Genomic DNA, 19,648 nt, shown 5'->3' on the forward strand with positions numbered 1-19,648 from the left:
ATCACCATAAATGAAAGCAGTGTGACATGGCTGAGGAATGCAAATACATTTTAACTCAATTGCCAATGCTAAATCATGAATGGTTGCTGCCAAGAAGAGTGTTGTGTTGAGAAAATCTGGAAACCACATTTGAGCTTTTCAAAAAGAATGCTGTAATTGATTGGTCTTGTCTGCCACGGGCTTGGTCTATGGAATGAGTGGTAAGTGCTTTGTGCTTGTCATCCTTGGTATAGTCTATTAATATAAAAGAGCTAAGATATCTTACCCTTGGTTGCCTTAAAGCGTTTGTATTTTAATTTGTGATTTCTTCCTTTTCAATATTTCTTCTTCCATCTCTGCTGTACCTCAGAAGAAATGGCCAAACGCACCTTCTCTAACTTGGAGACATTTCTGATTTTCCTTCTTGTAATGATGACTGCCATCACAGTGGCCCTTCTCAGCCTCTTGTTTATCACGAGTGGGACCATCGAAAACCACAAAGGCAAGTGTCATGGGCTCTCTCAGATGCAATTTTTAGGCCTGTAGGAAACTTCTTGATTACTGTGGACACCAAAGACAAAAACAGTGTCTGCTGATAGTTCTATGTGTACTTAAGCAGCCTGGAATAGCCGTCTCCCTTTGCATTAATTGCCCTTTCTGCATTGATAGCAGTTTTTATCAAGCTTACCTTTGTCCCCAATAGCCAGCTGACAGGCATTCTGACAAGTACTTGTTTGCCATTAGTTTTTCCACTAACCTAAGCACAGCTCAAAATTCATCAAGATCCAGTAATGCCAGCTTTTGCCCTGAGCCTCTATCTTTCTCTTTGCCTCCTTGTAGACATCATCTTCTCCCAGGGGCAAAAGGAGAATGAAAGACTCAATGAATGTCAACTAGTCTGTGAAGAGCTTTAGAGAAAGGGGTCTCAACCTTTAATCCTTACAAGGGCTAATCAAGTTTTGCAAATGAGGCAGAGGGAGCAGGCGGACTAAGGAGGAGGCAGGTGCGATTCTGGTGAAGAAGCCCCACAGCCTCACCCAGATGCCAGCTGTTTGTTGTTGAGAGAACACATGGTCTTGGATCTCCTGAGTTTTCAGAGAAGCTGGAAATTGGAATTTTTAGACATCTCATGATTTTTTTAAATGTTGGAAACAAAGTTTTTGAAAACAACGTAGACTACATTTACACACGAGGTTGGCAATGGGTCTTTGGTGGAGCCTCTGCTGCAGTCGGTGCTAGGTTACAGAACTGTTAAATGAGTAGAGAAGACAGGTAGAGATTCAAGCTCTGATGAAAGTAGAGAGGGCTGGCCTTAGGCCAAATGGAGAAAATGGCATTTTCTACCTCAGTTTTCCCTTTTGTGGCCTCTTTTCCTACATATTCTCTACCATGTCCCAGAGCTTTGAATTCCTGGCAAACAGAGGATCAGAGATCCTCTGGTCCAGCAGTAGGCATAGAAGGGCCATAGACTGATAGAAGTGAAAGGATCCTTAAGAATTACTCAGTTTTACCCGGGTGCAGTGGCTCACGCCTATAATCCCAGCACTTTGTGGGGGCCGAGGTGGGTGGATCACCTGAGGTAAAGAGTTTGAGACCAGCCTGACCAATGTGGCGAAACCTCGTTTCTGCTAAAAATACAAAAATTAGCTGGGCGTGGTGTGCATGCCTATAATCCCAGCTACTCTGGAGGCTGAGGCAAGGCAGGAGAATCGCTTGAACCTGGGGGGCGGAGGTTGCAGCGACCCGAGATCACGCCACTGCACTCCAGCCTGAGTGACAGAGCAAGACTCCATCTCAAAAAAAAAAAAATGAATTATTCGGTTTTGGCTCTTAAATTAGGAAACAGGAGGCTGAGACTCAGGGAGCTTATTAACAATTATAGTAACTATTCTTATAGCAGTAGTTACTGTTTATTAAATGCTTTCTGTGTTGAGCACTATAGTGAGGATTCTAGATAATTTTCTCATCTAATTCTCACAAAAATCCTATAAGGGTGGATGCTAGCCCTACTGTTTACATTAGTGCCATTTTACACATGGGGCAATGGAGACCCTGAGGTCGCAAATAACTTACCCTTGGTTATATGTTAGGTTTGGCTTTAGTTGGCATGACATTTCTATGCTGGTAGCAGTGAGGCAATAGTAAAGATGCCTGCTCCATTCCTTGCAATATTTGATGTTTTGAAGAAAATCTCAGCTTGGGGATGAGAAGTGGATTCTAACTTCACCTAGAATTTGGTTTAAAGAGTATCAGATTCTGAGTTTGAGGATCTGGACTGCATACCAGATTCATCACATGCTCTCCATTAATTATTGGTTAAGTCACTTTTCTGAGTTTTAGTTTCCTCATCTGTAAAATTAAGGAGATTAAGTTACATGATCTCTAAGTTTTTTGAGCTCCAAATTTCCAAGATCTCAGAAGGAATCAGCTATAAATCTCATGCCTAAGTACTTTCTTACCACTAATGCCTTAGCAACTCCTATTATCTGGGGAATGAAAATAAACAAACAAATATATAAAATGTCTAAATTGGTAAAGAAAATCAAAGTTACAGAGTAGCCATTGTTCCAAGTTTATAATATTAGTGAGTATAGTTATTGTTCAAAACAACCCCAGGAAGCAGGATGATATTATTATAATCTCCATTTCATAGATGAGAACATTGGGGTGAAATAGGTTAAGCAATTTGATCACTTAGTAAGTGGTAGATTCGGTTTCAAACACAGGCAGTTTGTTTCTGGCATCTGTCTTCTCACAAAAATCCTGTATGTCATTCTGCTTCCCTTGATATTTGTGTGTGTAAAATATATAGGCATACATTAATATAGAATATATATGTATAAATACACATATAGATATGAATATATAGATATTAGAATAATTAAGATGAAATTATATCAACAAATATACAATGATCTGTCACATTAAAAATAAGTCTTTAGAGGGTCAAAGAGGATCAGAGCCAGGGCGGAGCCAGCGGGGTGGTATCCTGCAGGTGAGGAGTTGAGTAGGATCTAGGTGTGATGGAAATGGACTAACTCTGAACCAGGTGGTGGAGTTTGGTAGGTGGAGAGGAAAGGAGTGAGGGGTCTGGATAGAAAGAATGGAAGAAACCTATCCCCAGACATTGGATTTAGTAAACCTGGCACCTGTTTAGTTTAGCTAGGAAAGAAGAGCAGGGCGTTGAGTGAAGGCAGTGAGTATGACAAGGAATGGCTTGTGAAGAGGAGTTAAAGGATGTTTGACAGAGGCCTTGACTGTTAGTCTAAAACATCTCTCATCCAAGAAAAATATCCTGTTTAGGATTAGGATTTTTAAACAGGTTCCTGAGATATTTCTCACTGAATATTTTGATGTATAAGAAAATATATAGAGTTTTCCCTAGGAACCTGAGCCTATATACTATATTCTAATTGATGTTGACAAATAAGAGGGCTGAAATGTTGTTTCTCAAATCTCTTATTCTGTTTTGGATTCAGGAAGCCATTTTTTTTCAACCACTCAAAGCCCTCCAGCCACCCAGGGCTCCACAGCCACCCAGAGCTCCACAACCACCCAGAGCTCCACAGCCACCCAGAGCTCCACAGCCACTCAAACTTCTCCAGAGACTTCGACCCCAGAGCCTCCTCTATTTCAGAACTTCAGTGGCTATCATATTGGTGTTGGACGAGCTGACTGCACAGGACAAGTAGCAGATATCAATTTGGTAAGTAGACAATGAGCTCCTTAAGGAGACTGGGAAACAAGTAATTTTATTATTTTGCAACCTGCATTGATTTCTGATTATACAACATCAACATTATCTTCTAGCTTTTTAATTGACTTTGCTGCTGTCTAGCACTATGAATGTCATATTAGAAGAAAGAGGCAAACTTTTCTTGAATCACATCTCCCCTGTAAAGTCAATTGGCCATTTTTGTTTTGTTTTCTTTTTATGAGAAGACGTGACAGAGATGGCAGAGTCAAATACTACAGGGGGTAAGCAGGTACCATAAATGACATCACCAGGCCAGTGTAAGATAAGAAATGTCTAGTGAGTCCTCAGTTTAGGGGTGGGAGGCAGTAGGAAATGGTGGAGATTTTGAGGGGAATAAAAGCACAGTGAAAGTATATGGATCTAGCTGATTGTTACCATGTAAGAATGGGGAACTCAGAGCTGCCCTATTCTGCAGTTTTCTTAAAGAAGCCCCCAAATCCCCAGATTAAAGAGTTGAAGATTCAAATCTCTTACTTAAAAAATAAAGGCAACTCTAGCTAAAACTGGAAACCTAGATTGGACCAATACTGTGAAAGCAAATACAACACTTCTATGTGTCGGATGTGGACTATTGCCTGCTAGTCTCAGCTATGTGATGGAAATATCCATTTATGTCAGTGCTTCCCTAGGAAACCAGAGCATGACGTTGTCTGGTGGGATTCACTCCCTCCCTCCAAGTAATCTTTACATTCAGGTGTGATTCTCAACTCTGTGTTTCTGAAAAGTGATCCTGGAATGTGAACCCTAAATAAACACTCCAGGAGGGGTCATGCAAACAGTAGAGGGGGCATTCTGAAGACCTGGGTGTAGTTTTATGGGTAAATTTTATGACATGGTGAGGGAAGTGGCTTGGGATAGGTATATGTGATCTGACTTGGCTTAGGGAGTTGTGGAGTCCTGATAAGTCAGGGGTCCCAGAGTTGGGGAGAACAATTGTTCTGAGAGACGGCCAGTCATAGACAGCCTGCTGCCACAACATTCTGTTCCCAAATACCTTGCTCTACATGTAGCCCCAGCAGCATAACCTCTTTCTGCATATGCCTCCCTCAGGTATGACCCTTTAAAACTTCCTACAGCCCCTTCCTGCTGTGCTGCCTGTTGTACCTTTGCAACATATTTTCATATGTTCCCTAATAAATTTGCCTTTCTTTATCTATGACTGTTTTGGTAAATTTCTTTATCGTCCCATGTCATGGGTAGTAAAAGAACTTACCAGCCAGTCACACCCACAACAGGAACGATATTATGGTAAAAGCCAGGGTGAGGTACCCTCTATGAAGAATACTTAATTATACAGATACCGTTTTCTTCAGAAAACAAAATCATGCACAAAACAACCAACATGAAAGAGCCTTCAATCTTTAGAATGTTCCTGGGGCAATATGGAGTGAAGGTAGGGGAAATATTTTTTCCTGTTGTACCTTAGACAGGAAGGAGAAAAAGTGCCATTGCAAAAAACAGAAAGACCAGAAAGATTTCTCGTATTAGTGTTAGTCACAGAATTTCCAAAGCTGCACCAGCTTCCTCCTGCCCATAAGCCAGGGAATAGCTTCTGCCAACCTGATGATCGATTCTTTGCCTTTGCGTTTTTTTACACAGAAGATACAACCCTCTTTTATGATATTTTTTTGCTTTCTTTCTTCCTTTTCCTTTTTAATTTTTGAAACCATATATTCTCTCACTCAGAGCCACAATGTCATGTAGATGTTTTATCTTTGTCTTTCTACAGTCATCTATGTTGTATGTTTGTGTCTGGTTTCTCGTAGCAGGGGGGTGAGACAGAGCGGCTCTGATTGTCTCTTCCTCTTTAGATGGGCTACAGCAAATCTGGCCAGAATGCACGGGGCATCCTCACCAGGCTGTACAGTCGTGCTTTTATCATGGCGGAACCTGATGGGTCCAATCGAACAGTGTTTGTCAGCATCGACATAGGCATGGTATCCCAAAGGCTCAGGCTGGAGGTAAGTGATTTGAGAAGAGAAAGAAATGAAGAAATGACGTGGTTTAAGAAAAAGTGGATTAATGTGACAAGAACTGATTCCTCTTGGTTTCTCATTCAGTGAATTCTACTACCTTCAGTATTATACACTCTTGACTATATAACAGATAATCTTACAAGGAGAATGATCCTCACTATTTCAGTTTAAGTTATCTTGGTCAAAAGTTGCTTTCAGTTCTGCTGATGACTCATCATCATTATTAATGCTAATGTTTTTTATTGAAAGCCTGTAATGTGTCAGGTGACTTTTATGTGTATTCCCTCATGTAATCCTCCTTCTTAGAAGTTGGGAGAATACCAGGTAATCACCAAGCCCTTCCTTGAGTTCTCGGACAATTGAGAATACATTTGAGGAATCAGACGTGAATTAAAATACAACATTGAAATGAGGTTGACCATGAATTGATAGTTATAGAAGCTGAGTAATAGGCACATGGAGATTCATTATAGTATTTGGAAATTTCAAATCCATACAAAGGGAGGAGGAGGAAAGAGGGAAAGAGAGGCAGGGAAAGACAGAGAGAAAGAGAGAGAGGAAAAAAAAGAGAGAGCAAGCAAGCGAGTGATAGAACTTCCAGTTCTATCTTTCTAAGGTAATTTCTAAGCCCTGACCCAGTTATACTTTCTGCATGGGATCAGTTCACAAAAGGAGAATGTGCTCTGTTAATATCTGCTCACATATTCATTAATGTGAGAAAGAAGCCCCCAATTCTGGAGCATTGACCAGAACAATGACCATAAATGTCCAGCATGCAATGTCAGGTTCTATTAGCCTCACCTATTAAACACTTTCCTCCTCCTGCTGTGTGAAGGGGCCAGTGAGAGGGATGATGAGATGGCCTAAAAGCATCACTTTTAACATTGCTCCCTCTTGGGGAGGGGAGTGGAAGCCTCCCCCATCTGTGGAGACATGAGGAACAGGAGATTAAGTGTTTTCCCTACTCCTTCTCTTACCACAAAACAGTGAGGTGGCTTTCTTATTAATTCAATTTTCTGGATAAGAAAATGGAGTCTTAGAGAAGGTAGGTATCTTTCCAAATTTCACACAGTTACCAAATGGTAGAGCAGGATTCTGAACACAGGTATGCTTAATCCCAGAGTCCACATTCTTAAAAGTGACATTACTCTATACTCTTAGAGGGAAAAATACATTGACCACTAGCTTTTTGTAAGGTACTTTGCTAATGTCACTTCAGGGGCACACAACTAAGTGAGTCATAATCCATCTCCCTTATGAGGTCATTATCTAGTTGGTGGATAGGAGGAAGGACCATGACAGAAATATACAGATAACTATAATTCACTGAAGGAAGGTTCAGTGGGATAGTTATTGTCTATTACTGAGTAGGAAATTACCCTAAACTACAGTGGCTTAAAACAATAAACATTTATTATCTCACATGATCGATGGGTCAGGAATTCAAGACTGGCTTGGCTCAGTGGCTCTGGCTTAGGTTCTATTGCAATCAAGATGATGGCAAAGCATGAGTCATCAGAAGGCTTGACCCAGGCTTGAAGGTCCACTTCCAAGATGGTTGGCCAAGACCTCAGTTGCTCACCCTTCTCATCTTTATGACACAGCAGCTAGATTCCCTCAGAGCAAGTGACCCAAGAGAACAAGCAAGGAGGAAGCTACAGTGCCTTGTATAATCCAGGTTTAGCAGTTATACACCTTTACTTTCACCCTGTTCTATTCATTAAGCAAGTCATTAAGTCCAGCCCACATTCAAGGGTGACAAAGTAAGCTTCGCTTCTTGAAGGGCAAAATATCTGAGAATTTGTGGACATATAGTCTTCTAAGATCATCACATAGGGATTCAAGAAATGCAAATTAGGAAAACATTTTCATGGTGGAAATGACACTTGAGTGAGCAGAATTTTAAATGGTTAAGGTGGGAAGGGAGATAAATATGGTGGAAGAAACAGAATGAACAGAAAGGCATGAAGGAGGGATGTGGACTCTTTTATGAGGGAACAGAGGATACCTATTAGGACATATGGAGGCATGTAGTTGGAGATGTATCTGGGAGGTATGTTTGTCATAATTGCAGAGGGCCTGAGATGCCGGCTTGTTTTTGATTCTGTGGGTGATATGGATTCTGAGAAATCTGAGTGGCGGAGTGATGTAAACACCATTTTGTTTTAGGGTGATTAAGCAGGTAGAGATGTTTGATATGGATTGGAATAGCGTGGAACTAGATGTGAGGACAAAAAATAGCAGATTCTTTAAAGGGATACCGAGGCTCTATTGGTGAAGGTCTGGTTAAGAAAACAGTAATCATCATACTAAGTATTTCAAACAGAGGGATTTCACACAGGGGAGTTTTACAAGATGTGAAAAGACTGAAGGAACAAGAAAGGGAAGCTGGAGTTGCTGGAAGGGTTTTTATTTCTTATAACTTTGCCTAACAATTTCCCCTTTATCGTGTGAGGCTGGCACAAAGGTTTTAAACCAATATGGCAGTGAGACTATGTGGCGGTGGGATATGAAATTAAATGTGAGTCGGCCAGGCGCAGTGGCTCACATCTATAATCCCAGCACTTTGGGAGGCTGAGACGGGTGGATCACTTGAGGTCAGGAGTTCGAGACCAGCTTGGCCAACATGGTGAACCTTGTCTCACTAAAAATACAAAAATCAGCCAGGCATGGTGGTAGGTGCCTGTAGTCCCAGCTATTTGGGAGACTGAGGCAGGATAATCACTTGAACCTGGGAGGTGGAGGTTGCAGTGAGCCGAGGTCATGCCATTGCACACCAGCCTGGGTGACAGAGTGAGATTCTGACTAAAAAACAAAAGAAGAAATTAAATGTGAGTGAGATTTGAAGATGAATAGACATAAAAGCTATTACTTAGTATTTGTATTGAGTCTGGAACTCTTGTAAATACCTTGTATGGATTAATGTACTTACTTCTCCAAATGACTCTATGAGGGAGTATTATCATGTCATTTGACAGATTGGAAAACCAAGTTTGCAGAGGACCAAGTAACTTATCCAAGGTTGCACAGCTAGGAACTATCAGAGCTGGGATTCAAACTTAAGTGTGTTGGTGCCAGAATTCATGCTCATTTCTACTGTACTATACTGCTTTTCTAAAAAATGAGATGGTTCTAATTGGGAAATAGTATGATCATTAGCAGAAATAAAAGAACCAAAAGGTAGACTTCGGGAAGTAGAGTGGAGGGGAGTTTAATGTGTTGGTTTGTAGGTGCTGTAAGTCAATAGTGGGCACCATTTATCTATCTCTTCCTATTTTTACACCCCCGTGCAATCTGAGACCCAGTGGGAAGGCCCTTAAATGAACCCACTTAGTTATCCCAAATTAACTCAAGGGAAGGTGTGAAAAATAAATGTAGCTAAGTAAATGCAATTAAGATTATTTATAACACCTACTTCTATGTAGGTTCTCAGTCTCAGCTTTAAGATTGATGAAATTTCCAGCACAGAATGAAGATTATGGAAGATCTCTGTGCAGTGAGGCAGGACAGGAAAACAGAAGGATTTCTTCTGTGTCATGCTCCCAAGAAAGTCAGTGATAGAAAATGGAATAGAAACTGAAGACAGAAGTGAGCTATAGACATAGATGTAGCTGCTTTGTCCTGTGTTAAAATACCTTCCTTTCATGAACTGGGAAACGTGTTCTTTTCAATGGCTATTTGTTGGCATTGTTATATGACTAGGTTTTACATTTTTCTTTTTTTCCTCCTAGAAGTCCCATATTTCTGGCTTCATATCAGAGATTATAGTTTAAAATAAATGTACTGTGTACTGTTTGTAGTCTTTTTGTTTTAAAATTCAAGATTCATAATTTCTGTCTTTTTAAGGGCTTGATTCTTGAGTAGACATGAAGGAATGTATTTAATTCTAAAATCATAATGTCACAGTTCTTTAGGAATAAATAGGTTGGGGTTAGGGAGCTTTAAAGTTGACTTGTAGCTCTTTTTCTCTAATACCTTCTTGTCTCAGCTGCAAATTGTTAAAAACATCAGCTTCTGACTTTAGCACAGCTTTCACGGTGTCCCTTCATTGATCATTTTCTCTTTTCTTTGTAGACATTTCTTCTTCATAAGTGTAGTAGTTACAGTGTGGAATAATATGTGAGAGTGATGAGAGGTTGGGGCTGGAGTTAAGATCAAACAGAAGGAATAAAGAAGGATGTCGGTCTGGTTATATCATATTTCCATTCTGTAGTTGTCTTGCATCATAGGATTGCTTATGTGGACATGGCAACCAAATACTCATTCTTTGGGGCATGGAGAGGTTAATGGGGCAAGATGGTTATGACTGGAATGAGAATGGTATAGATCCTCACCTGCAATAGAAGAGGTTGAATGGTTATCTTCATGTATATTAAGTACATAGCACAGAAGCTGCTACTGCCCACTTACCAGCAGTGAGCTGGAACTAGCTTGCACAAGCTCGTAAGAGCCAATTTGTAAATATTCAGGAACATTGTGAGTTGGCTGTTAAGTTTTGGTAGCTCGAAATTGATCATGATGAGGAGTTTTTACACCACAGAAATTGGCAAATAACACAAATGAGGACTTTTAATTTTATTCTGTTTTCCAGAGAGACAGCTTATCAGAGTATCTGTGCCAGACTCAAAGTAAACATTGCTAACAATTAGATTGGGTTTGACACTTTTGTTGGATCTTTTTTTTAAAAAATGTAATGTTTGTGGGTACATGATAAATATATTTATGGAGTACATGAGATGTTTTGATACAGGCATGCAATGCCTAATAATCACATCATGGAAAATGGGGTGTCTATCCATTCAAGCATTTATCCTTTGTGTTACAAACTGCTGGATCATTTTTTAATTATCTTTCAGAAAAAAGCCACAATGATACCAAACTTTAGATTGCAGCTTATTAAAGCATAATCAGCAACAGGTACTCAGCAACATCACCAGTTTTCTCTCTGGTGTTTTCTTGATGTGTATGCACCATGGGAAGACACTTGTCATGCATTTGGATCACTGATTGACTCATTCACTAAACATTTTCTGAGTCTCTGTATTAGTTATCTATTGCTGCACAACAAATCATCTAAAAACTTAGTGACTTAAAACAACAATTATGGATTCTGTGTCAGGATACCCAGAGTAGCTGGGTTAGATGTTTCTGACTTGTGTTAGAACAAGTCATATGTCATCACTTTTGTGTCATGATGTGGCACTCAGGTGCTGGCTAGGGCTGCAGTTGTTTGATGGCTTGACCAAGGCTGAAGAAATTACTTCTGAGATTGCTCACTCAGATGACTAGCAAGTTAGTGCTGGCAGGATGCTTCCTACCTACCTAGGTCTCTCCACAGGATTATTAGGGTGTCCTTGCATCACAGTGGATGGTTTCCCCTAGACCAACAAGTCTAAGAGTCTGTTTCAAGGTGTACTGAATTCTTCATTTGGGAAATGAGGTAGTAGAGTAGCTAAAAAACCTTTGCAGTCTCTGCTCACTATGCCTGAGTTGCTTTTCCCCCCAGATATTACACAGCCAGCTTGCTTTCTTCATTTAAGCCTCCGCTAAAAGAGAGCTCTTCATTAGAAAGATCTTTCCTCACTAATACCCACTACTTTCTTTCTCCTTATGCAACATTTTTCTTCATAGCATTTATCACTCTATGATATAATATTTAATATTTATTTGCTTGCTTACTGTCTTTGTCTTTTATTACAATAAAAATATCTTCAAGACAGGAACTTCATATATTCTTTTGCTTAGAGCACATGCTGAATGATGAATAAGAGTACTGGTTCTCTAGTTAGACTTGGGTCTGGAGTCAGGACCTGCTACTTATTAGAGCAATAGGCAAATTATTTAACTTTTGTATACTTCACTGTTCTTTCTCAGCTAAAAAATGGGCTTAACAATACCTGTGTAGCTCTTGGAATTGTTATAAATATTTTAAAATGACATACTATATATAACATACCTAGCATTGTGTGTGCTCATAGCAAGAATGTATACAATGTTAGATATTGCTATTATTATTTTGTTGTTGTTATTACTATGATATTCCTATGATAATATCTTCAAACCTAGAGTGAGGGGCAATTAGAAAGACATATTAATATAGTTTGTTAGTGTCCCCACCCAAATCTCATCTTGAGTTGTAGTTTCCATAATCCCCCTGTGCTGTGGGAGGGACCCCATGAAAGGGAATTGAATCATAGGGGTGGTTACACCCATGCTGCTGTTCTCATGATAGTGAGTTCTCATAAGATCTGATGGTTTTTTTATAAGGGGCTTTCCCCCACTTCACTCTGCACTTCTCCTTCCTCCCATCATGTGAAGAAGAACATGTTTGCTTCCCCTTCCACCATGATTATGTTTCCTGAGGCCTTCCCAGCCATGGTGAACTGTGAGTCAATTAAATCTCTTTCCTTTATAAATTACCCAGTCTTAGGTGTATCTTTATTAGCAGCATGAGAATGGACTAATACAGATGTTATTGGTATGGATCAGTGATTGACTCATCAAAGCCTTTTCTCATGTTGGGCTCCTATGTTATCCATACTCTTAGTTCAATTACTTTTTTTCTTGAAGGTCCTGAACAGACTTCAGAGTAAATATGGCTCCCTGTACAGAAGAGACAATGTCATCCTGAGTGGCACTCACACTCATTCAGGTCCTGCAGGATATTTCCAGTATACTGTGTTTGTAATTGCAAGTGAAGGATTTAGCAATCAAACTTTTCAGCACATGGTCACAGGTATCTTGAAGGTAGGCAAAGAGCCCCAGAGGCAGCTGTTCTTTACCATTGCTTACAGGTATTTTAGGAGTGATTGGATATGATATGAAGAGTGCCTATAGGATTTGGGTCTGAGCATAGTATTAGCATGTACAATTCTGTCTTCTCCCTGACCCTATCCTAGCTTCTGGTTCTGAGCTATGGGCTGTTAGGGCTGAGGTACTGATGATTAGAAAAGGAGGGTTCTATGGGACTAAGCCTGATATAGTTATTTAAAGAGACACTAAACATTTTGGTTTGGCTTCTTTATAGAGGGCACTACATGGTCTGTTTTCTGCACAAAGTCACACAAAAAGAAACCCAAGAAGGAGCCAAAAGTATGTACAAATAATTCTAATTTTTAAAAATATTTCCCAATATACAAAGAGAATTCAACTTATAAACACACATCCCATGTTTTCAAGTTCTCTACTACAGATGCAGACCTCCATGGTGCTCCTAACAAATACCCTTAAACTCTCCTATTTCTGGTTTGAGTAGCTTATACTCCTCTCTCCCCTGTCTTCCAGCTTATTATTTTGTTGCATAGAATCCTTGCTAATGTTTTTCTTCATTTGATTGTCTTCTGGGCTTATTCTCTATTTTTTTCTTACAATGTCACCCCCAAAATTCAGGGATCCAGCTGGCATAGGCAGAAATTGCTTTACTGATGTTTTTCAAACTGAGGCTTGCAATGTATTAAAGACTTACGAAATCAATTTCATTGGTTGCAAAAAGCATTATATAAAAAACACTAAAAAATAGATTGTAAGGTGTAGTGCATAACACAGTGTCAGGGTATACTGTGCTCTGTGGACTTCTGTTTGGGGATGCATATGTGGATGTGTATTAAGTTATGATGAAAAATGTATCTCTCACTGTAGTTCATAGTCAAAAAAGTTTGAACAACTCTGCCTTGGTGGTAGAATGGCAAGGGTGGAGAGGTGGAAACACTTATCTATTAGCAAAACGTGTACTTAGTGTTGTGGGAGTCAAGTCTCCCATTTTGGCTATCTGAAGTGACAATTAATTGAGCCTCATTTACCAGTCCTGAGCGACCAGGAGATGAGGCTTTTTGTGAGCTCAGGCGTTAATCAACACCGCTTCCATATAACACAGCATTTCCTTTATCTTAACATTGAAAGCCATTTCTGTTTACCTCCAGAATGGCACCAGCAATGTGGCTCTCCAGCTTTTATCCCATAATGTGGACACATTAGAGACAAAGGAAATTGTCCACAGGGTTCTTCTGTTTATATTTACTAAGTCATTATCCCCACCAGGATTTATAAGCTTATAACTTCCCCCTCTGTTTTAATCTTCAGAGCATTGACATAGCACATACAAATATGAAGCCAGGCAAAATCTTCATCAATAAAGGAAATGTGGATGGTATCCAGATCAACAGAAGTCCCTATTCTTACCTTCAGAATCCACAGTCAGAGAGAGCAAGGTGAGGAGGAATCATCAAAATGAAATCGTTTCATTCCCTTTAGGGAACAGCAACAGATTCTAAGTGCAAGGCTGTTACTTGATGAATATGGTGAGGTCCTGAGAGAGTGCTACAGCTACAATATCTTAAAAACATCTTTATCATCTAAGACAAACAGAAACAAAAAGTGAATGTAGAAGGAAACACCGATTTATTCATGTATCTTTCCACGTTGTTGGTTATGGGAGCCAGTGTGGATGTTTGAAGGACTCTGGGCTTTGAAATCAGGAACAACTGTGGTCTCAGCTTAGTTTCATTGCTTCCTAGTTATGTGACCTTTAGTGATGTACTTATCTTAATTTATTGGCACTCAGCTTCTTCATCTGTAGAATGGAGATAAAAATATGCACAACACATATTTATTAAATTAATGAATAGCTTTTTTATTGTGTGTCATCCAGAAGAAATCATCCTAGTCCACGAGAGTGTGGCAAGACAGAGAAGATAAAAGAATAAAGAATATGGACAGAAGAGTAAGAAATAAGTCCACATATTTGAATGGAACAACTAAGGGAGAGGGTTATTTTGTCTTTTCATCTTTTTATAAGTGATGAACCAGGTTTGTGACAGAAGAGAAGTGCTTGGCTATTGTAGCACTGTAAAATAATATCATAGTTCCAACGTGACCACTTGACATTTTACATTTTTATGCATATTTTTCAATAGCTTTCAAAGGAGATGATTTTTAGAAAATATAATCTGATTTTCCTTGAGAGGACATAAAAGAACACTTAAGTTGCTGGTCTTGAATGCTTTTGATTTTGCAAATTCCCTGCTTTTTAAAAGAGATTTCATTAAAAATTGATAGGAGTAGAAATTTCAAAGACAAATCCCTTTAGTAAGAAATACATATATGTTATATAATATTGCATATTATATAAAAAATGTATATATTTCAGCTCCAGTTACTTGACCTAGTCCCCCAAACTTTGATCACAATTGCAAACCCTTTCCTTACCTGAGAAAAGAGGTACTGGATGCAGTTCACAGAACTACTGATTGTCAGGTCATCTCACTTACTGAGAGGCATTTTTGTTTTTGTGTAGGCTGCTGTTGTTCATCTTACATGAGGGTCAGGCTCTAACACAGAACTGACTGTGTTTTTCTGTTTTACTGACTAGGTATTCTTCAAATACAGACAAGGAAATGGTAGTCTTGAAAATGGTAGATTTGAATGGAGACGACTTGGGCCTTATCAGGTACTCTATTTTCTTTTTAAAAATAATTCTGTCTGGGTAGCTTTTCTTAATTAAAGAGGGGGCGGGGGGAAAGACTAGAATAGTGCCAGCACACACTGAGAATAAGCTGTGTGGTTGAGAGTCCAGGCTGTGGAGCCAGACACAACTGGGGTCCATCCACGGGCCTCGTACAGGGTTCTCAGCCTCTCAGGGCTTAGTTCTCCACTTGCAAAACAGAGTTAATACACGGATGATAAGTGAGAGATCTTGGTGAAGAGCTTGGCACAGCATCTAGCATATGATATAAAAACTCAGTAAACATTAACGCTTATTACATTATCAAGATCTCATATGTGGACCTTCCATGATGGTGAACAGTTATCTCCTTTCATTTTTCAAAATGAAAAAACAATCTGACCAACTAGGAAGGTGATTATGGGTTTGAGATTATTTACCTGTGTTTCCCTAGAAGGATTAAGTCCATTGCAGAACGGTGCCAAGTAGGGATAAAGCAGAACTGGGAACACCTAAAGGAAGCAAGAGGGAAAATTACAGCTGGGGACAGCTTTTAGAACCATTATCTGGGAGTGACAGCGTATAGGAAAACACATGGATTTTGTTTTCTCGAAAATAAGGCATTTACATTCATATGTGATTTTGGTTACTGCAACTGGCTTGACTCAGGAATTGACTGGGTGGGTAACATAGTGCCAGACTTTTTGACGTATGGACTTACAAGTGATGCAGACATGCCCTAGGGAAGTATCAGATAGCCTGGGTGCTAGACTCAAATGGCTTGGGTTCACTCGGCTCTTGTTCTTATGAGCGATGTGACTTTCGACAAGTTCTGTGACTACTCTGTCTCCCTGTTTTCTTATCCCTAATCATTTTTGAGCATACTGTGGTATAAGTATTTAAAATGTTGATAATAATTAGAAAGATGATACAGGGTCTGCCAAATAGAATTATAAAACATCTAAGTGAAAGATGCTATGTAAATAAAACTAGCAGTAAAAGTGACAAAGTGATGAAGAAAAACATTAAAAACCATGATTCACAGTTCACACACCAGAGTTGGCCCTAAAACTCGGTGGAAAACAACATGGTAATAAGTTCTGGTCTTGAGGTAAGGTTGACTTGGCTTCAAATCCTAGCCCTCTGCCGCTTACTAACCCTGTGGCCTGGACAAAGTAACTTAATCCACTTAGACCTTAACTATCCTATTTGAAAATGGGAATAATAATACCCCATAGGGTTGTCTGAAGATTAAATGGGATAATGCATGCAAAACTCTAGTTCTGTGCCTGGCATAGAAGGAAAGTTTAATTATTTTATTTAAAAGGAATAGAAAAAAATATTTTACCTCTTCTAAATAATTCCACTATTGGCATATTAGAATGATTGAAATTCATTTGAGTTCCTCTTTTGTGTTAAAAGTGAAGTCACTAAAAAACCCTTAATAAAATTTGCTATATGGGCTGACGTAATAGGACTCATGCTTCTATTACAATAAAGTCACCTCTTGATTAGTTGCCCCTTAGCATTTAACTCAACACACTTTCTAAATGTCAAGCATGTAACTGTGCGTGGGGGGTATGTTGCGATGAATAAGGCATGGTTTCTATCTTAAAGGGTCTCATAGGCTGGTGGGGTGATTGGGGCAGGAGATAGACAGATAGACAAGTAACTATAACATGAATCAGATGACCAACAGTGCTATCACATGGGCATAAATAACGCTATGGGAGTTTGGAGGAGGTAGCCCTGAGGTTTTCTTGAGAGCACTGTGGAAGGCTTCCCAGAAAAAATGACATTTGAGCTGGAACTTAAAGGAGGCATTGGATTTCTCACAGAGTCATGAGAAACAGAGAGTTGTGAGGCCAGAGTGTGAGTGAGGTCAGGGTAAGAGGTAGACTGGAAAGGTAAGACAGTCCAGATTCTAGAGCACTTTAGAGGGGCATTCAATTACAAGAGGGACAGGATAAGACCACACATCTCTGCTAGTTACACTGAGTATCCCAAATTTGTTGAGACAAGGAGATAGAGTCGCCCCTATAGTTTCTGTTTAACTCTTGGCTGAAGGACCAAGACCATTTACAATTCCCTTTTAGTAGTTTTTGAAATTTTTTTTTTTTTTCTGAGACAAGCTCTTGCTCTGTTGCCTAGGCTGAAGAGCAATGGTGTGATCATAGCTCACTGCAGCTTCAAATTCCCAGGCTCAAGTGATCCTCCTGCCTCAGCCTCCTGAGTAACTGAGACTACAGGTGCTCGCCACCACACCTGGCTAATTTTTAATTGTTTTGGGTAGAAATGGGTTTACTATGTTAACCAGGCTGATCTCAAACTCCTGACCTCAAGTGATCTTCCACCTCAGCCTTCCATAGTGCTTGGATTACAGGTGTGAGCTACTATGCCTGGCCAGGTTTTGAATCATTTAATAACTGGAACAGAAAATTAAAAAATACTATTCTTTTGGCTAAATATTCTTTTCTTCCTTACATACAATTATGTCATGTAACTGGAAGTCCTTGGGTCAACTGTCAAGGTTATAGCAAAGCTTTTCCATCTGTTGTGCTTAACACCCTGCAATAACTTTCCATTGTTTCTGTAGCTGCCTTATGTTATCTTGGTTGTAATTGCTCCTGCAATTGCCTCTTGTTGCATAGTGTAATTGCTCTTTGAATATGTTCAAAGCGATCCAAAATATAAAGTCAAATCTGGGCTGCTAAATAACTCACCCACCATATGTAGGTGCCTGCTGTTAGAGAGAATCCCAAGGTGTGAGGAGTTTGGAAGCACAGCAACTCAGAATCACAGAGCATGGAGATCACCTATTAAACCTTTAGCTGAGGAGCAAGGGCCTAGAAAGGTCATGTGACCTGCCCAGCATCACAGCCAAGACTATCTTCTTCACAGTGATAACCATATTCAAGTTCATAATTCATTCCTTCTTACTTTCATTTTTGTTTTCAGTCTTTCATTCAGCAAGTCTGCACTAGGTTCCTACTATAAGCCATGCAATACTTCCAAGTCCTTGGAATGATGTATTCCCTGGCCTTGGAATCAGGAATCCAGCACCTTGGAATCTAGTACCCATGTTTGTGCTACTGGAATGAATCCCTGAGACTCAACTGCCATATTTCTCAAATGTAGCTATCGTATTTTCTCTCCACACAGAGATTATTATGGGATACATTGATGAACAAATACAGATGGAGTTGCTGTCCTTATAGACTTCAGTCTACTGAGGGAAACAGAAGGCATACAGATAGGCATACAATACATGTAAAATTACAACTGGGCTAAGTGCTAAGAAAGGCAGGTGTGTGGAGCTATCTTAAAGGAATTTGACCTTGTTAGAGAGATTGGGAAAGGTTTCCCTGAGGGAGTGACAATGGGAACTAGAAACTGGCGTAGGAATTAACTGGCAAAATGCAGGGATTGGAAAAGAACATTGAACACAAACAGGGAAGTATTTGAAGAACTGGTAAAAGGTGTGTGTGTGACTGGAATCCAGAGGTCAGCGGGGCAGGGTGTTGCAAGACCAAGTAAGAGCTAGAGATTAGATGGCAGGACAAAGAATTTGTTTTTCATACCAAGAGGAATGAAAACTCACTAAAGTGTTTCAAGCCAGGGTTGGGAGTCAAGGCTGTCGAAGGGTTGGGAAGAGTGGAGACTCAAGGAATGAAGTAAAATTATGTTCCTGAAAGCGTTCCATGAACCATTAAATCCTCTACAATTGTGAGGTCATCGTTTGTGCCAGCTGCTCTATGTCAGAAAAATCTATGTCAGAAAAATATTGCTAACTTTGTGCCTTTTTCCCCTTACACAAAAACATGACATGTTTTTTTCTCCAGACATGGAGAACGTATTTGGGATGTTCTGAATTGTGAATTAAAATATAAGCTGTGTAACATTTACAAAATTCACTGTGGGAGACTCTGCGAGGTACCTCCAAGGGTCTGTCATTCGATAGAGGACAATAAATGGAACCTTGAGAGTCTCTGATGCAGTAAGACATTATGTGTGTGAAGAAAACATGAAGGAAGAAAGCAAAACAGTTTTCAAATGTCTGCATCGAAAAGAAAGTCACAAGTGCAGATAATCTGAGTGACAGCTGTAGTCAGTGGAAGAGCTACTTCTCACACAGCTACACTTATGAAGGCAGCTCTGAGACAGGTGGGGAGGCCGACTTACTTCTTCGAGGATGGATGCGGCAACTGAACAGGCTTTGTCTTGCTTTTCTTCCCTTTGCCGTCCTCTTTTCTTCTGCCGCATTTTCTTCCTTGAGTTTGCAGCCATTACATGGACTCCTCTTCTCCTTCCTTCTCCTTCTTTTCTTCCTCTTCCTCCTCTCTCCTTCCCTCTCCTTTCCTCCTCCTCCTCTTCTCTCTTCTCTTCTCCTCTCCTCTCCACTGCCTTCTATTTGTATATTATAAATCCTTTTATTCTTATAGTCAGTGGTCTTGTAAGGGGGTGCTTTAAAGGCATATTTTTGAGACAACAGGGGCA

The 19,648-nt window shown here is 39.8% G+C and overlaps 1 protein-coding gene across 1 annotated transcript in view; it reads left to right on the top strand.

Moving 5' to 3' along the window:
• The window catches only part of LOC105727592 (putative neutral ceramidase C), a 99,373-nt gene that overhangs the window by 37,568 nt on the left and 42,157 nt on the right, over window positions 1-19,648 (top strand). The window contains exons 2-6 of the mRNA XM_021671728.2: window positions 3,459-3,685; window positions 5,548-5,697; window positions 12,283-12,459; window positions 13,792-13,919; window positions 15,080-15,157. Of these exons, the coding sequence (XP_021527403.2) occupies window positions 3,459-3,685; window positions 5,548-5,697; window positions 12,283-12,459; window positions 13,792-13,919; window positions 15,080-15,157 (760 nt within the window). The remainder of the gene's footprint in view (window positions 1-3,458; window positions 3,686-5,547; window positions 5,698-12,282; window positions 12,460-13,791; window positions 13,920-15,079; window positions 15,158-19,648) is intronic.

Source organism: Aotus nancymaae, unplaced genomic scaffold (assembly GCF_030222135.1).
Source record: "Aotus nancymaae isolate 86718 unplaced genomic scaffold, 86718_ANA_hifiasm-v0.15.2.pri h1tg000010l, whole genome shotgun sequence".
Classification (NCBI taxonomy): domain Eukaryota; kingdom Metazoa; phylum Chordata; class Mammalia; order Primates; family Aotidae; genus Aotus; species Aotus nancymaae.